The sequence below is a fragment of the Tubulanus polymorphus genome, chromosome 2, assembly GCF_964204645.1.
Source record: "Tubulanus polymorphus chromosome 2, tnTubPoly1.2, whole genome shotgun sequence".
Taxonomy (NCBI): Eukaryota; Metazoa; Nemertea; class Palaeonemertea; order Tubulaniformes; family Tubulanidae; genus Tubulanus; species Tubulanus polymorphus.
This window is the reverse complement of record NC_134026.1, coordinates 1,448,577-1,466,304: the sequence shown is the minus strand read 5'-3', so window position 1 is coordinate 1,466,304 and position 17,728 is coordinate 1,448,577. Positions and strand designations below refer to the sequence as shown.

The following is a 17,728-nucleotide window of genomic DNA, read 5'->3' as shown; positions in this document are numbered from 1 at the left end:
TTCCGTTAGTCTGAATAGTCGTTGTTACCGGTTCCCTACAACCGATTTGTAGAACGACGACTAGGTACTAGACCTTCCGTTATCTGAGTTAGTCGACTAAAGTCGAACTAAACGTAACCGAATGTCCGTTAGTCGGAAGTATATTCTGGAAATAGTTGGCATTCGGTTATTAGTTCTGACTTGGTCGACTAGCTACGAAAACCGAAATTTGGCCCTTGGTGCACACATCCCCCTTTGGTCTGGGGCAAAGGAACGGCACTCGGCGCATGTCATCAAGTTCCTATTAGACTTATGGTTGCTTTGCTGGTAAAAACAACGGTCTTAACTGTTACGGGGACAAGAAAAGGGGGATAATTAGGGTTGGAAATTAATGTTTGTATCAAGAATCAAAACACGGCAGCCGCCCGGTTATTGACATCGATCCCCGATCAAGGCCTGTAGTATGACCAGCAAATCAGTAGTGACTTTCGCCCTCGGCGGCGCCGATCCGCACATAGTAAACACTGATTATTTACCTTGAGTTAATAAAATCATATCGAATATATGATAAGGAAGGAATTGCGATGTTGACTGTGAGAGGTAAATCATATGTATACATGACACGGGTTAAATATGGTCAAGTTTTACAGACAGTTGTTCGGGAACTGAAGATTCAAAGTGACAGGTAATTGAAATTCTTAGACGGCGTCGAAAGCTTAGAAATCTAGCAGCTAACACACTCTTCGGTTTATGTAGGCTAAACACCGCGATTAGGAAGTCGATGGCTATTGTTTTATTGATACACGTGTAACACAACTCTTCATCTGAATTCAGCAAGAAAGGACAAAATATTAAAAAAATGCAGAAGGTTTGTCCCGCCAGTGCTCTACTCGCCAATACAAGTTTGGACGATGGGGAGAACTTGCAGCCGATGACAGTCGATGCGACTATAGCTGGCTGGGAATGGATCGGATATCTGTGTATATGCGGCCCGATCTGTTGTATAGGTTTCGTTTGTAATATATTATCTATCGTAGTTTTACAAATAGGGCGTTGGAGAATGCAGCTAGGCGGCTCCAGTACGTTTCTATTGCAGATATTGGCATTAGCGGATAACTATGTGCTCGTCATGGTATTTCTGTCTAAGACTTTAGAAATTGCGAGTCGATGGCATAAAGATTTTGCGAGTTACGGAGACTTTTTTCGGCTACATTTAGCCGAATTTAACGGATTTTTCGACATCGCGAAGACCTACGAGGTTTTATTAGTGGCGTCCATCACAACTACTCGATTCGTCGGAATGTTTTGGCCCCTGAGGACAGTTCGTTTTAGACGAACCCGCCCGTTACTGATCATGTGTTTTGCGCTACTGTGTTACACAGTAATTTTCTGTTTGCCGCGATTTTTCGAGTTTAAACTCGAAGAATGTTTCGATATCGCGCTGAATAAAAGCGTTAAATTCCCCGCGCCATCATCTCTACTTCACGACAAATATTATCACGCTGTTTATTACGGTATCGACTGTATTATTAACATACTATTGCCGATCGCTTTGGTAGCAATTCTCAACCCGTTGATCATTTTCAAGTTGCGGAAAATGCGTTATCAATCCCATGACATAGATGGTAGATCACGGACTCATAATGTCACTGTGTATCTGGTCGCTATTGCTAGCATGTTTACAGTTCTAATGCTGACTAGTTTTGTCACCACGATCATGGTACTGCATGATTTGAACTTGGAAACCTCTCACGTCGACGTCAAGGCGGTTATCGTCGGCGACGTCATGTTTACGATAAACTGTTCAATCAACTTTCTCATTTATTTAGCCGTCGGAAGATCGTTCAGGGCTACACTCGGTGAAATATTCCGCTGCACCCGAAAAAGAAAACCCGAAGTTGGAAGTGGGTTTCACAATCCGATGTCAATGACGTCAACCTCAACTGAAGTATTGTACTAAGTCTCCAAACTAGAACCACTATGTACTAATGCGCATCGTATAATATATCATGTACATGTAGGCTATATTGGAAAAGTATACAGGATTTTAGAAAGGGTTGTTTGTCAGGTCCCATAAACTGGTACATACTTATTTTGTATGACGTCGAATAGATAGTAAAAATTACCGAAATTCTGTACATTTCATTTTCCTTTAGATTATGGAAGTGACTATGAATTCGGATAGACTGTTTAATATTAAGGTTCTTTTCTGACACGAAAGGACGAGAAAAATTGCAAGAAAATATTTACAAGCTGAATATTACGGAGTATATCGATACAAAACACGTTTGTTTATACGTGCAATAAGCAAATGTCGATTCAAAGTATGAGAATTTTAGAACGCAATAAGGTGAAATCTTGTGTAAATAAAACCATATGGATAGCAGCAACACGAGATGTTTTACGCAGTTCAGTGGATATCTAGTTGTTAAAATTTAATTATAATCAGCAATGATGGAAGATAGAAGTCAGTGGCAGTTGTATGGTATTCTTCGAAAAAGAGTCCTGGCCCTGGTTTTTATCTTATACATTTGTGGATTCTGTTTTTCAGTAGTCATAAGTTTTCAAAACCTGTTGTTGACGATGTAATGATGTGCAAAAACAAACCATGTGTCTTAAAAGCTTGATCATTTTTAAAGGCCCTCGTATTTCAAAGACTTCTGACGCAAAATAGATTTATACATAATAGATTTGGATCCGATAAATTCTACTTTGTTCCATTTTCATTGTTAGATTTTCTTTCAAATTTAAGCAATTCAAGAATGATTGTGTATAAATTCGGCCTGAAGCCATAAAATGGTCAGTATTTATCAACAAGTGACCATGACCTTTTTTTTTACAAACATGACCCTGATTCATAAAGTTCAAAAGCTTGACCGTTCGATAAGACCTTGAAATCTGTGGTATAAAGTCCAATATGGGGGCCGTTTCGGTATCTCTCGTCCACGTATCGATAACGGTTTTCTGTTGACGGTTTTCTGACGATCTTCCGATATATATGTATTCCAAATTTGACAAGAAAACCGAAGAAGGAGATTTCTGGCCTCTCGAACTAGCAATATTCGTGTGAGAATGCAAATAGGAAATTCAGTCGCGAAATGAAGAGCTCTCCTCAACGTTCGGCAGCAGGGAACATCACGCGGTTCTCATATCAGTTTCCTCAGTGCGAGGGTCTGCAGTGTGTATCGATAACATTAACCAAACTGAATACAGCGATCGACTAAATCATCTGAAGTCTCATCTATACGACAAAAGAAACTAGTCGGAATCTCCTTTAAGTAATGAATACGTCATTGTCGTCATAGATCTTGTTCCCTTCGTTAAAAAAACCCAGATGAAAACAAGTTACCCGGATTCATGTCTGATATGATTTTCAAGCTGACGTCGATTATCTAATGATGACTTATCCATTCATAAGGGATCAATCGGTCACAGGACTTGCTTAATTACTGATATATACGCATCACTTCACTCCACCGTCTGACAAATACTATCATTATCCTTCGCGGAGCCTATTGACCGAAAATGTCGTCATCCACTTTTTACCCGAGTCATTATCCAGACAAATACTCGTAAAACGCTTCGTCGAAGTGATGAGATGCAGTCTTTTGAATTTTCAATTGCACTTCACGATATATTTCATATCACCGATTTCGCGAAGCTTGAATTCTAGTAAGCGCACGGTACGTGGTATATACGCACCGTCTCCTACCATCAATACCGAGACGTCACGTAGATTTTGACTCGTGAAATGGGATAAGAGATGATCACCTACTAGAAATCATTCAATATCATTGAAGTATACTCGTGCTACTCTCATCAAATCTGTAGACTAATGTCTTCCGGTTTATTTCCATCATGTATCAATGGCATCCATCGAATGATATGACGGGATACTGCCGTCTGTACCTTTCAGAGCCCATATCGTAGTATTTCCCAATCATCATTACATCCATGAGAGTTTTAGTAAAAAAAACTTAGCAGTACTTAAAACAGCATTGTAGTAGGCAATTGGATTCAGTAACATAGAACTCTGTTAGAATGTGACGGTCGAAACATTGAAAATGAACTAATCTTAACATTGAGTGTCAAACCTATTGTAGAAGTTGGTCCTCGTATGCGTAACAGCGTCCACGCTACGAGATAGAATATTCGAATATAGAAGTGTCTTTTAAAGAAATAAAGAAAAGGTTATGATAATCGTTGCCGAAAAAAGACTATGAACTAGAACGAAGAAGAATCGATGTTTTGTCAGTTTTAATCTAAGCATTTTATGTTCTCGAAGTTGAACACTATACTCGAATCGTTTTTTCCCTGACAGTTTCTTATAATCTCTTCCTCTTTCCAATATGTTTTGACGTAACATGTTGATCTTGATATATCGCTTCGATGAAGGCAATAAATTTGTACACGATATCCCCTCGGGATTCGAGCCAACCCACGAGTTTTTTTTACGAATATTGTTTTTATTTCTGCTAAAAAGTCCACCCTTCTCTCTGAGCAGGTTTTCGATGATGCTCATTCTACAGACACAAAAATCCGATTAAAAAACCATAGTTAGACGAAGTTGCATAGCCTTTTGCTTATTCTCATCTGAATTCTATGTGGGCGTTCAACAAGTTTCAATGATAAGCATATTATGAAGCTCTTTTCGCGAAAGTTTTTATTTGTATAGTTGCGAGAAATTACTCGATATCCTGGTGATAGTCTGGGAGTACAACATCGCATTCAGCATTTATTTTTCATATCAGATCACGGCACATATGATCTCCAATTCTTCCAGTGTTTACAATACCTCAGCAGACAAACCATTAATTACAGTTTGCGAGTGACGTCATAGTTTACCAGCGTGCCTAACGTCTGCTCGGTCGACCGGTACTTCAGGGTGAAAAGTGGTATAATTTCATCAGTTAAAACTATACTCGTTTATTATCGCCACGAACGTAAAAGAAGAAAGAAAACTGTAGGTTCATAGCCAAGCCGTCTGCGTTAGAGAGTGAGGGAAAAGAGTGAGGGAAGAGAGAGAGAGAGAAAGACTAGAGAGAGATGGAGAGATGCATACAACACTTGGCGTTCAACTAATGTAAACGAAGGCGGTTACTTGCGATTGCGGCGGTAACGTTCCGTATGTACGCAAGAATAGGACGGGGTTCTTACGTATCTAGTTGTTGCTTCTCGAAAAAGGTTGAAATGTCACCGCGAATAAATCGCGGCCTGCTCTAGTCGGCAAGTTTACAGGTGCAATAACGATACGCTGTAGTGGGAGACTGTATTTCATGGTCTTCCGCCGTTGGAGCAGGCGTAAATCATCGAAGTCGCTCTCGAGCTGGAACATTTACGCCGCAGAAATTATACGGGAAATTATTGTTTTGTTTCGAAAATAAGTGGTGATTACGTACCTATTGTATCGGTGATTCACGACGTACTTCGTTTTCTCGATAAAAAAACGTTTGTTTTTTCTCAGGATAAAGTCATTGAAGTGAAGTAATTCCATAATATTTCGCAGAAGTTGTCAGCAAGCGTGCGTGATCATTTGAGAGTTTTCCACGTGAGCTCTAACGTTGATATATAGTTTTGGATTATTTAGAGGAGGCAGAAATCATAAACGAGGCGATTCAACGGATATTACAGTTTAAAATAACGTAGTGAATTTCCGAGGAAACATCAGCTGAAGTTGAGATAAAATGTCGTAGGTTTGTTGAGGTAATTGCCGCAGAATGATAATGGCGCCTGAAGGAATTATCATATTTTTCTTGTCGGTCGGGGGCTAGAAGGTAGGGCGATGTTGACAATGTTCTCAAAAAAGTTTCGAAGGAAAAAATCTAGAGCCGAAGGCGGAACTTCTGATGAAGCGTCCGTCGATGATTTTGAACTTCAGCAAATTGAGCTCGAACTCGAACTCGAAAAACAATTGAAACAAGAACGAACTAGACGCCAATGGCGCAAATTTAAAAACTGTTGTAAGACCGCTTGGACCTTCCTGTTTTCCCATATAGGTCTGAGTGGTTTAGTAGTTGGCTATTCCATCATGGGTGGCTTATTGTTCCAGGCGTTGGAAGCGCCCAACGAAGAAAAAACGAATGTATATGCTCGCGAACATCGTAACAAAACGGTCAGTAAAATTGTCCGTAAAGCCATTGATCTCGAACAAATTAGACAGGATATGATTAGCAATTATTCTAAAGAAGTCGATACAATTCTACAAGACTACCAGAAATACGTGTTTCGTGCCGTCAAATCGGAAGGTTGGGATGGCGAAGATAACTCCGAATTAAAATGGTCATACGCTGGGGCTTTATTGTTTGCAGTAACAGTCATCACGACTATCGGTAAGCATAGTATATCACCACGTATAGTATCATTTCGTAGTTTCTGATGTGTGCTCTCGGGATACAGTCAATAACAGACTGCACGGTTGCCTATACCTTAAACCTTGTTTACACAAGTCAAAAAGTAATCTTAGCTATTTTATTTACTTAATTCACGGTAGCCAACAAACGTCTCGTCTCGTTAATATCTTAAAAAATCTAAGGTGTATTCGATGGATACAAAAAAATATTTTCCTTGTTTTCACTCGTTTAAACAAAGAACTTTTGAACTATTTTCTATCGTGAATGTCGACTGTGGGCGCAACCCCCCCCCCCCCCCTCCCCCCCACACACACACAGAGGTTTATAAGTAAGACACGTGATTTTGAAAAGAAAAAACTTCATATGCGGAAATCGAATGTTCAGAAACATTTGGGAACTTCAATTTATAGCTTTTCTGATTGTATAATCATCGATAGGAATTTTTTCGAAGTTTTAGGAACTACATTTCTGAAGATGAGAAATCTTTTAGTTATAAACAAATTTTGTCGAATATCATTATTTGAAAGATTCCGAAATAGATAACTTAAGAAAAAGTTTTATCTTGATTCTGCAAAACGATTGTGTTTATTTACGGCATGGTTTATCTATTGACCACATTAGTTTGCGTTTACCTCGGTTTTTTGTAAGATAATTCGCACTTTTATTATCTATAACTTGCTGGTGAGAAATATAGTCTGAAAAGTGTTGCAAATCATGGATGAATACATACAGGAGGTTCATGATAATACAAAATTCGCGGTAAAACTAAAATTAATCGATTTCATACAAACAGGAAACATATGAAGAATTGCTCAATTTTTCCGAGAAGATTTTCATTATTCCGCATATTCATTTGTTATCGAAAATGGGCCAAATATAGCACTGATCCTCGCTTCGAAAACATCTTAGCCTGTATTAGTTTCTTCAGTACTGAACAACAGGCTGTTCAGAAATCGAAAGGCAGTCGAGGAAGAAGTCACTATTTACATTCAATTTAAAATCTAATTCGTACATAAAGTGCTTGAAGCCTTAACGTTTCGGAACTGACATGCGAGGTACTCCAGTTGTGACAACGAACATTATGTCGGTATGTTAAAATAGTTAATGCAATGTATTACTCGGCTATAGGAGTCAACTGTACAATTTCTCTCTCCTTCACAAACAACTTTTGATGATGTATTTTTTGGAAAGTGTGAACGCACAAAACTGATGAGAAGAGTTTTTTTTATCGAATTGGCAATCCACCGTCTATACGCCTACGTAAATGAAGCCATCGTTATCAATACATTACGTAACAAAACATTAGAAAAACATCCCTCTCAGATATTGAGTCACGAAGAGAGAGAGAAATCTCTCTTCGATCTTTAATAGAAAGATCTAATCATTCAACAAAGATAAAAGAAAGAACTAAAGTAAGAAAAAGTCAATTTTTTATATGATTAGTGTAATTCAATAATAATGGCGGTAACAAACATATTTGTAAGCGTTTAATTCACCTGAACTGGTTGCTAATCGGTAATTAGAAATACGTCTGCTGATGGATCTTATTTATAGTTCACATACGTATAATGTTCTAATATAAATGATGCCCTTGTGCGAGTGTTTTTCCTGGGAAACATAAGTTCATTAGTTATTACATTGGCAATGAACGATTATGCGGCTCTCGGCTCGTAGAAGTGCGGTTATAATGAAGTATCATCGTCGTGTTATATTTGTCTACTGATTTAACGACGTCACGATCATATCAAAATTGAATATACAGCAATGCTTTGGGCAAAACGAAGAAAATTGAACATTTTCTAATTCGAAATATGTATCATATTACATCGTTTTTATTCATTATTTTTTCATTGTTTTCCTGACAATTTGAATCATGAAGCCCACTAAAACGACTAATCCGCCCTAAGCTGAGATTTGATATGATATGTTACGATATTTTAGAGCATATCGTAGTTCGGAGAGAAGATTGATTCGGTGATTAATAGGTAACTAGTAAATATGCATATTATATACGCATCGTTGAACGCCAATTAGATGGGTTTTAGTCCATACTGAATGTACGCCGCAAAAAAACACCAATTCACCATATGTCATATCGTATTCTCTACCATTTATTTCAGCTTCAAAATATTAGATTGGCTTATGAAACTCCAAATCCAGGGCTGCATTTCTTTCTTTCTTTTTTTTGCTTTCGCAAAGATTTTTCACCGCCAATTATTGTTGAAGGTAATCAGCTCAAATAGTTGAGAGGTATTAAGATATCCAATTGCTAGGAAATCGAATATACTTTCTGCTTATTTTGCGCACACAAAGCCCTGCGAGATTTCGGATACTTATTCTAAAGAGACAAACGCCAGCATTATCATTATTATCTGTTCTCTGTTTTAATCCTGCGTGTCTGAAGTTTATATCCAGGAATAGCACGCCGTGATAAGAAATGTATAGATAAGATCTTGTAGTGAGAAGAGGTTGCGTTTGGGGCATTGTTATATGAGTATATAATGATTAGCTTACTTAGTTACTTATGTATAAGTTTTTTTTCTGTTCTTCCAGGTCTTTGTTATGCGAACAAAAGAAAACCCTTTTATCAAATGAGAACTAAATATCATTTCTTTTGAAAAATCGAAGTATTTGTAAATCTTAAACCGTATAATTTTTCAAGACTTTCGACGCCAAGTCTCTGTCAACGATTGCTACGCGGTTGTATTTTACGGAGAATATTGCGAATTTACCGACAATCAAGTATGAACCACTTTGCTCCGTAATATTTATTACACGTTCTTCTTCGTGACCTTTATCCATTTCCATGTTGTTTTATTTTTATATACGCACATGGCGCAGGAAAAGCAAAAATGCTGTCAGTCAAAATATGCGGCATGCGTTTACACAACGAATTGAGCAATGGCAAGAGAAGCATTGCGTCTTATTTGACAATAATATTGAAAGTGTTTTTACATCTGTCTAAACAGAAGGAAGTATTTATAAAGATACGTAACACCGCCGGACTATATCATCAGACAGAAACAGATTTCGCAAGTTTTACGTGGCGAGCGCTCATTAGCTGCTTATTAACTATTTTAAAATGCCACCTGTTCCACCAAGCCGAGGTAAATGATACCGACTTAACACATCTTTATAAAAAAATTCATTTCGCGTTCGGTCGATTTCACACTGAGCCGTAAAATAACTTTATCTTATCATATCCCGCCATTGTGCTGTAGCGAACCGAGTTATTAACGTTGATTGGTGCTTGTCGATACCATCCGCTACCAGGGGTTCAAACTTGCGCTGCACTTTCGAACCGTTATGCGCAGACTTCTTTGAAATCTTTATAACGATCTGAGATTTACAATATTTCCCTCCTAAAATTTAGAAATGCTTGACTATACGCGAAGGCGACCGGATGATCAACATCACTCCATCTCTATAAAATCCGAAAATGCACTGTGTTCCTGATCATGATAATCGTGTCAAATGTCGAGTTACAACATTTAGATACTTTAATATCAAATGTAGCTGCAAAGCAGCGATAACGGGTTTTCTGCGTCGCTGGTTGGAATGGCCGTACAATGAAGTGTACGATGTTTCATCAAAATCAGTCTTTATCAGTTCAATAAATATCAATTCGGTTTTAACAAACTATATTCTACCGGCGAATTAACAGAAAATGAATCGTTTTGATGATTTTCTTCAGTGTTAGATATACTGCACAAGGCTGCGATATTGCCATATAAAGATATAACTACATTGTTCTATTCGTAACCAGCCGATCTTTCTCGGATCCAAAAAAAGATAAATTGCCTTTCATCGGTCAGCCATGATTGACGTCATCATTACAGAGATACCACGGTCGTTGTAACGGTTTAATCTTTTAATGTCAGCATTAAGTTCATTTCCGACTTGAGTTCGGATACATCTCACTGCACATTCGATAAGGGTCTATTATTTACTTCGGGTGCACATTCGCCATGTGATAAACGGTAGTGCGATCTGAGTATATGTCTACTTTCATCATCAGATACTACCATATACACGCAATCTGAATCTCCACGATCCTACATTCGCCTCAAAACCTTCTCAAACAAAACACCACATGTCTTCACTATTATTATTGAATTTCCCAGAAATCCTTCTCATCAATTATTAATTAGATATAAAACGTCAACAATTTCTATATTTTCGCATTCCAAACTCTCGGGTAAGTTGTCGTGGGCTGTAGTTGACATTTCCCTGAATAACTAAACTTGATTCATCAAATCAGAGACGAATTGTCTCCGAATCTGAGAGAGATAAATAATTCTTAAATCGAACCATTGAGGGTTATAAGAGATTCAGTCGCAATTTCAATGCACGCACTGGTGTCATTTTACGCCACCACACCTTTGTGGGGCGTAAGAAAAATATCCGAACTGAAGTGAATTTTAGAGATGGTGATATTTTATGTGTTAGAATGTAATCGTGTTTAATGTCAGAATGATAAATTGTGTGAAGTAGGTAATACGTGTTGACATTGTCGGAGTTCATCAATATCAGCTCTTGTTTCAATATACTCACTCACGCAGAACGGAGCGGATTATTCGAGGAAATCTCTCGAAGTTGATGAGTCTAGTTGACTTATGTCTGGGTCAATTTCAATTCATAAAAGATATGAACTATAAGGTTGTCTGAGATAAATCCTGAAACAGGTCTTAAATACGTTGGCCGTTATTTCATTAAGTAATCAAGATCCAGGTTTGGATCAACGTTTCATTCAATTCTATCATTAAAGCTGTTTGTTGTTGCATATTTAACCTTTTGCCAGTAACGGTAAAACTCACGAAAAACATGTACGTAAATAAACGATAAAACGTATCAGATTGTGAATAATAGGCGTTATTTGTCTGACGGGTAATGAATTTACGGAAGTTATAAAAAAAGATTTCAGCTAAAGAAACATGCAGTTCGCACGAACAAAAGCAATATTTTCTTCATTCGAAAAATGATATTCGTATAATTCGTGTAAACGGCGCGACGACGTTTTATTGAGAATCGGATTTTTTTTTCAGCGAAGAAATCGAGTTGATGGATAGATTTATTTACGATGAAATAAAGCCATCCAGCTCCTCGGCGATGGAAATGCGTATCGCCTGTGAATTTGACCTTAGTCTGGAAAATACAGTAGACGATAGAATAAAACACATTAGCACTTGTTAAAGCGTGATAGGTAATGGTTTGTTACGTCGGTTAAAAGCGTATATAGTTGGATTTTGTGATGTTCTTCTTAACGCGATGCTTTTTTGATCATTTAATTCTAAAATAGATCGATTTATCTGAAAATAACCCCGTTCGATTACTTCACCAAAGGTCTCGTAACTCGTCTATATAAAATAACGGCTATCTACTGTGCGAAAAGCGTTCATCGGCAACTTATTTATGGCTGTCTTTCATTTCACCAAGACTCAATGCGCTAAAACCGTGATAATGAAGAAAGAATTATGATGCACGAAAATAATCCGCGGTTCCTTTACAGAAATTGTATGAAATCTTGATCAAATCGTTCCAAATCCCTGTGACGTGTTATCTAATCGATGGCGCTTGATTGAACCACGAAAAAAACCCTAGGGATTCACGATGATTAGTAATAACGTGGGCGAAGTCATCTTTTGGAAAGTCTCTTTCACCTGAAACGTATTTCTCCTCTGCTTCTTATCTATGGAATTCTATCATTAGAAATGTCAGTGAAAGCCCATCAACGTTATCTTAAAACCTACCTTTTTACAAGAACATTTGAAGCGTACTTTTTCATCTATTTAATATCTCAAAGTTTTATTGTATCTTAACGATTTTTATGCTTTCATAATTTGTGTAAGCAACGTGATTGATTTCAGGTGGGCTAAAGCTGTTATCATCAATATAACTATTATGTATATATCTATCCAATACAGTGGAATATGTAAGTAACTGTTTATCGTATGTAAGAACTTTGATCAAGCCTTGAACCGAGGAATAAGACACGGCGTATAGGAGAACCTTACTGTTTGAAGGTCATGTACGAAATAGTTTACTCTAAATGATTGATTAGTACTTCTAGTAAAGGTTTTACTTACTAAATAATGTTCTCAATGTTAGATTAGTGATTATTCCCATCGCTCTATCTGATCCTGTACATGTAGCAGTTTCAATCCAAGCTTAAGATTTCACGAATCTTTGCAGCACGATTCATTTAGTCTTTTTCTCGTGGACTGTTCTTTACTGAACTTTGAATTCAAAAATATCCATTTATGAAAATGAAGTCTCAAATCTAGTTCCATAGTTATAATTAGCTGTGGCCCAACGTAATATACTTAATAAGGGATCAATATTGACTTAAGAGTCTGGCTCAACATTATACAGCCATTAATTAATCAAGCATGGCGACATTTCGGGAATAATCTGACTGATTGAACTGCAGCTAAAAATTAGACAGAGCGAAAATTCCGCGTAAATAACATACGCAGCACAGCGGCCGAAAATAGCAGACGTAATTATAATTAAGTCACGAAATCATATTTGTCCGGAAATAAACGATCTCTTTCGCTATCTGCTCGAGAATCAGTATCATCTCCGAATCTGTAGCATTCACTGGACCGTTTATTACCGATAAAACCTTGAGCTTTTATTAGTAAAACGTTTGTTAGTTGTCCAAACTACCGTGTACAACTCGTGTACCAAACTAACCTATGCCGTGTTTATTGCTTTGTTATATGCAATATTTCACGTTCTACAATACCGTCGACATTCGTGTCTTTTGTTTAAAAACCTGTACAAAATGTCCGAAGTAAATCTCGGAAAGATACTCAAACATTTCGTCAGTTATATATATTTAATTTCAACCATTTTGATTCGGATATCGAATTCACAAATTCTTATTCATAAAGCGACTGAAACGTTGTTGTAACCTGCACAGTTAGGAACCGATTTAGTATTTCTTATCAACGATATAAACGTTGTAAACCCTGCTATTTCTTGGGTTTGTCCGTTTGACTAACATCTCGCCTATCAAGTGCCAGGTAAACACCGGCGTCCAGGCTATTTATAGGTATGTTAATGCTAAAAGCTGTTTTGAGTAAATTTCTACGAAAAGCGCCTGCAAAAGAGCTGTCGAGATTGAATAAATTCGGATGATTCTTTAGCGTGAAATATCCTGAAAACAGGGAATAATTTCCATTGCTCTAATTCCCGAAACATGCGTATCGGCGGTCTGTGTGTGTGTGTGTAGATTTGTCCACTTCCCAAATTCCTAAGTTGCGGACAAGAAAAGATATCAACGTCGTCCCAGGTTCTACCGTCAGATTGTTCATGAACTGTTTCCCACGCACACACGCCGTCCAAGATCAGGAGCAGATGTCAAATAGCAGCTCGATGAATTGATGAATCAACATCCATGTTCAATACAAAACGATGATTTATGAATTTGTTTTTGCAGCGTTCGAAATTTTCAGGTATAAACTGAAAGGGCAATGTTCATAATTGCGTTACAAAATTATACGATGCCATCGAACAGAGAATGATTTTTTAAGAAAAAAGCGGATTAGTTAAGGAATTAGTTAAGTGGCCAGTAACAAGACGATGGGGATTCGTGGTTATGTGCGCCCTTATTTCTTTTTTGTCTCGTTAAAAGTGATGTGGCAAATGAAACGCGATGAAATGCAAATCATTACTTGATAATCGGAAAATTTGGTTGAACAGTTTTTGCATGAAATACTGAAACAGTTTGTCCATATTTTTCTGGATCGACCTTGAACTGTTGCTATCAGATACTTTTATATATCTGGTATATATATATATATATATATACATATTTTGATTGGCAGCTCATGAAATTCTTAACAGTAATTTACTCTCTTCATCGTTACAAATGACTAACGCTTACAAGAGTGCGTATACTTAATTCTAACGTTATGAAAAGCTGCATATACTTTATAAGAAAGATGACGTCAGTTGTGAATGGCCATATATCAGTAAGTTTTACATTGCAGACGATCAATTCCGAAGTGAATATTAATAACGCACCAAAAACTGAGAACATGGATATGTTATATACTGGAAAATACGATGAGAAAGAGTACGGCTTCACATGGGACGTATGCAACTTGCCAGACTCTTAGTGGTGACGAGTCGCCGCGTCATTTAGATAACTTAACGTCAAATTTAAACGTTAAATCGTTAAAAAGAATACCCGTCGTGCGTCGCGAACGCCACTCGAAAAATCCTTGAGATGCTCAAAGTGACATTTTCCGCAAATATCTGCAGAATACGCGAACATATTAACAAATATTGATTGAGTATGTGATCCCTAGTAATTCTTACAACTCATCTGACCCGCCAACGAGTCTGTTGCCGAGAGAATTTTCATTTTTAATATATACACCAAGATGACGAAAATTCTATATCGCGAAGATAGAGAAGAGGTTTCGTCACGAGATTTTAACATACTAGTTCTGTCTCTCTTAGATTATCGGGATATTAGTGAGTGTATATGGTACTGGTTTCGAAGGACAAGTGCATCCAGGGTTTTTTCGAACAGTCGAAGATATATCTCACATTGATGATTTGCGTTCAATAAGTGTTCGCAAACGTAATATGGAAAATGTGATTCGTATGCGCTCGCAATTAGATCAGCAAACGCAGTCACAATATTCGTTTTCAGGAAAAGATTCGAAATTTCAACTTGCAAAAATTGTCGCATTTTTTTCGTGGATGTAAATGATTTTTATATCGAATGCCGATAGCTATCAGTGTTTTTACAAAAGACATTCATCCTTTCATTTTCAATAAACAGCTGAAACTTCAAACAAACCCCATCCGTTACTAACAGCGTCGGTTACCGCAATAGTTTTATCTTCATTCACGTTGGAATTCGGCAATTCTAGAACCATTTAGTTTAATGATCTAGAAATCTTTCGTTAGAGTAATGACCGTAGTAGCGCTTTACGGGACTGAACTTGTAAAAGGACAGGTGTAGCGCATAGTGAATGAGCACCAATTACCAAGGTCTGGCTCCTTAAATATTTTGAAGTAATTGTTTCGAACAGTATGTTCGTTTGCGTAATTTATTTCCAGAGAATGTTAGTAATTCTGACCTTTTCAACGCGTATTGCACCTCGCAACGTTAAGTTATGTGCGCACCGACAGTAGGTACAAGCAAATGGATAGATAGTAAAAAATAATGTTTTCTTAGCAAAAACAGACAAACTTGAAAAGATTTTGCTTCCACAGTGTTCTATAATCCTTTTATCTAGCAGCCGAATCGCTCTGTACAGATCACGTTATTTTTCTTGATATACACGGATAAAACCAATGTCAGCCAAAGTTCCTCACTCACAGAAATCTAATATTTTCTTGTTACCGTCTGCACAATATCAGGCAAAAGCTGCAGAGAAAGTTTCTCTGCCTAGAACCCGAATAGAAATCCCATTAACGAGATCACACGCTCGGATAGTGTTACTCAATATGTCACGTAATACATACGTATATATCGTATGACATCAATCTGTATAGCTACTGATCAAATAGACTTATCCTGTGCAGTTAGCTAAGTTGGTTGAGTGGAGGACTGGGAACAAAGAGGTCCCTGCTTCGAAACCACCTCTGGCGTTGGCTGCCTAGACATATACATGGACTAAACTCTGTTTACTTACGTATAGTCAGGTTGTGAGCCATCTCTCTTAAGACCCACTAGGGTTACACTGTTACTTGCTGTTGGGACGTAAAACTCTTCTAAACTACTTTTATTGGCTGCATCGGTCAATGTAATTTCATTCATTGTCACTTTCCCCGTGACCTTTGAATACACACTAATTTTGAATCGAAATTGTTAGTTTCTTTTTTTCTGTTTCAGGATATGGTCACGTGGCGCCCAAAACCAAGACTGGGCGTGTAGCGACGATACTTTATGCATTGATCGGAATACCCCTTACTTTCCTGTGTCTCGCTAATATCGGCGATTTTCTTGCGGACTGCTTTCGAATGTTATACGCTCGGGTTTGCTGCGGAGTATGTTGTATTTGTTTCCGAGCTTCGAAGCAGAATCGTCGGCGACGAGCCGGTACGGACGTCGATCCAGAAAATAGTCAACAACATCCGATCGAAAACGACACTAAAGCCAATAAAAAGGGCAAAAAGAAGAAAACTAAAAAAGAAAAAACTAATAAAGACGAAGCTAAAGGAGGCAAGAACGCAAAGGATACGCCAAATCGTGAAAGTACGTTGACGGAGACAAGCTTGTTAGAACATTGCGAGGAAAATCATGTAGAAACTCCGACAGATTTTGCGGATTTGTTTTACCAATACGACGAATTCAAAAGCGGGAATTTGTCGCTCGAAGATACAAAAATTCTGTTGAAAGACGAAGATATCTTGATCAGTGTCAACGAGTTGTTGGATTGCAAGGAAACCGACTTGACGAACGGTTTCGGCGAAAGCAATCCGGAACAGGAGGCTAAAACACCAGAGGAAATTCAGGAAGAAGAAACGGCTAGACGAGCTCGTTTACGTCGTAACAGATCAAATCGACGAAAACGAAATCGTCGAAAGGATAAACGATGGAAAAGTGACACGGAAGCAATGTTTGCATTAGCCGCCGCCGGTGAAGAAAGCGGTGGTAGCGCCAGTGGAAGTGCAAAACATAGAAGCCGCAACCTAGATAGAATTAGCGCCCTAAAACATACAAAAAGTGTCGATATCGAAGTCGAACATAAGTCTCACAAAGAACAGAAAGTACGAGTCCCGATTGTTTTGTGTTTACTACTTATTGCAGGGTACGTTTTCTTCGGGTCGATTTTGTTCGCGCGTTGGGAAGGCTGGGACTATTTAACCGGTTCCTACTTCTGTTTTGTAACATTAAGTACTATAGGATTCGGAGATATTGTCCCAGGAATGAAATTGGGCTCGTGGGCCTCGCAGGAGAAACTGGTGGCCTGTGCTCTTTACCTAGCGTTTGGATTATCCGTATTGGCGATGTGTTTCAACCTCATGCAAGAAGAAGTAAAAGAGAAATGTCGCTGGGTTGGTAGAAAAGTTGGTATACTCAGCAGCGAACCAGATTGAAGAGAACCTGTCCTATACCCATTGTGTTTTTGTTCTCGAGCCCGCCTGTGTGCTTGCGGGTATAACGTTTGTCGGACCCTTTCAGTCATTACAACCTAGTCATAACTACACATATCTTACCAGACACAATTTTGGTTGATCGGTCAAGATGGGCGTAACAGCAGTGCTCGTTCGTTATAGTACAAGAGAATGTATTGCATTCGGCCTCAGTTGACAAGGATGCTGATGTAGCCAATGGTGATGGCGAGTAGCGTTAATCATTGTTAAATCATTAAAAATTTAACCAGCTCAGCCGAAGTTGTATTTGCTGGTGAATATAATATTGTTATTCA

The 17,728-nt window shown here is 38.0% G+C and overlaps 2 protein-coding genes across 2 annotated transcripts; both read left to right on the top strand.

Moving 5' to 3' along the window:
• The first annotated feature begins 480 nt into the window (after positions 1-480).
• LOC141900148 (FMRFamide receptor-like) lies at positions 481-2,672 on the top strand. Its single transcript, XM_074786915.1, has 2 exons — positions 481-664; positions 736-2,672. Exon 2 carries the CDS (start codon positions 839-841, stop codon positions 1,937-1,939), a length of 1,101 nt encoding a protein of 366 aa, XP_074643016.1. The 5' UTR covers positions 481-664; positions 736-838; the 3' UTR covers positions 1,940-2,672.
• Positions 2,673-5,770: 3,098 nt separating this feature from the next.
• LOC141900891 (uncharacterized) lies at positions 5,771-17,478 on the top strand. The gene is made up of 2 exons (XM_074787950.1): positions 5,771-6,308; positions 16,189-17,478. Exons 1-2 carry the CDS (start codon positions 5,771-5,773, stop codon positions 17,394-17,396), a joined length of 1,746 nt encoding a protein of 581 aa, XP_074644051.1. The 3' UTR covers positions 17,397-17,478.
• Positions 17,479-17,728: the final 250 nt, after the last annotated feature.

Coding starts and splice junctions, on each gene's coding strand:
- LOC141900148 (XM_074786915.1), top strand. CDS start 839: ATGCAGAAGGTTTGTCCCGCCAGTGCTCTACTCGCCAATACAAGTTTG.
- LOC141900891 (XM_074787950.1), top strand. CDS start 5,771: ATGTTCTCAAAAAAGTTTCGAAGGAAAAAATCTAGAGCCGAAGGCGGA. Junction 6,309..16,188: donor AACAGTCATCACGACTATCG/GTAAGCATAGTA, acceptor TTTCTGTTTCAG/GATATGGTCACGTGGCGCCC.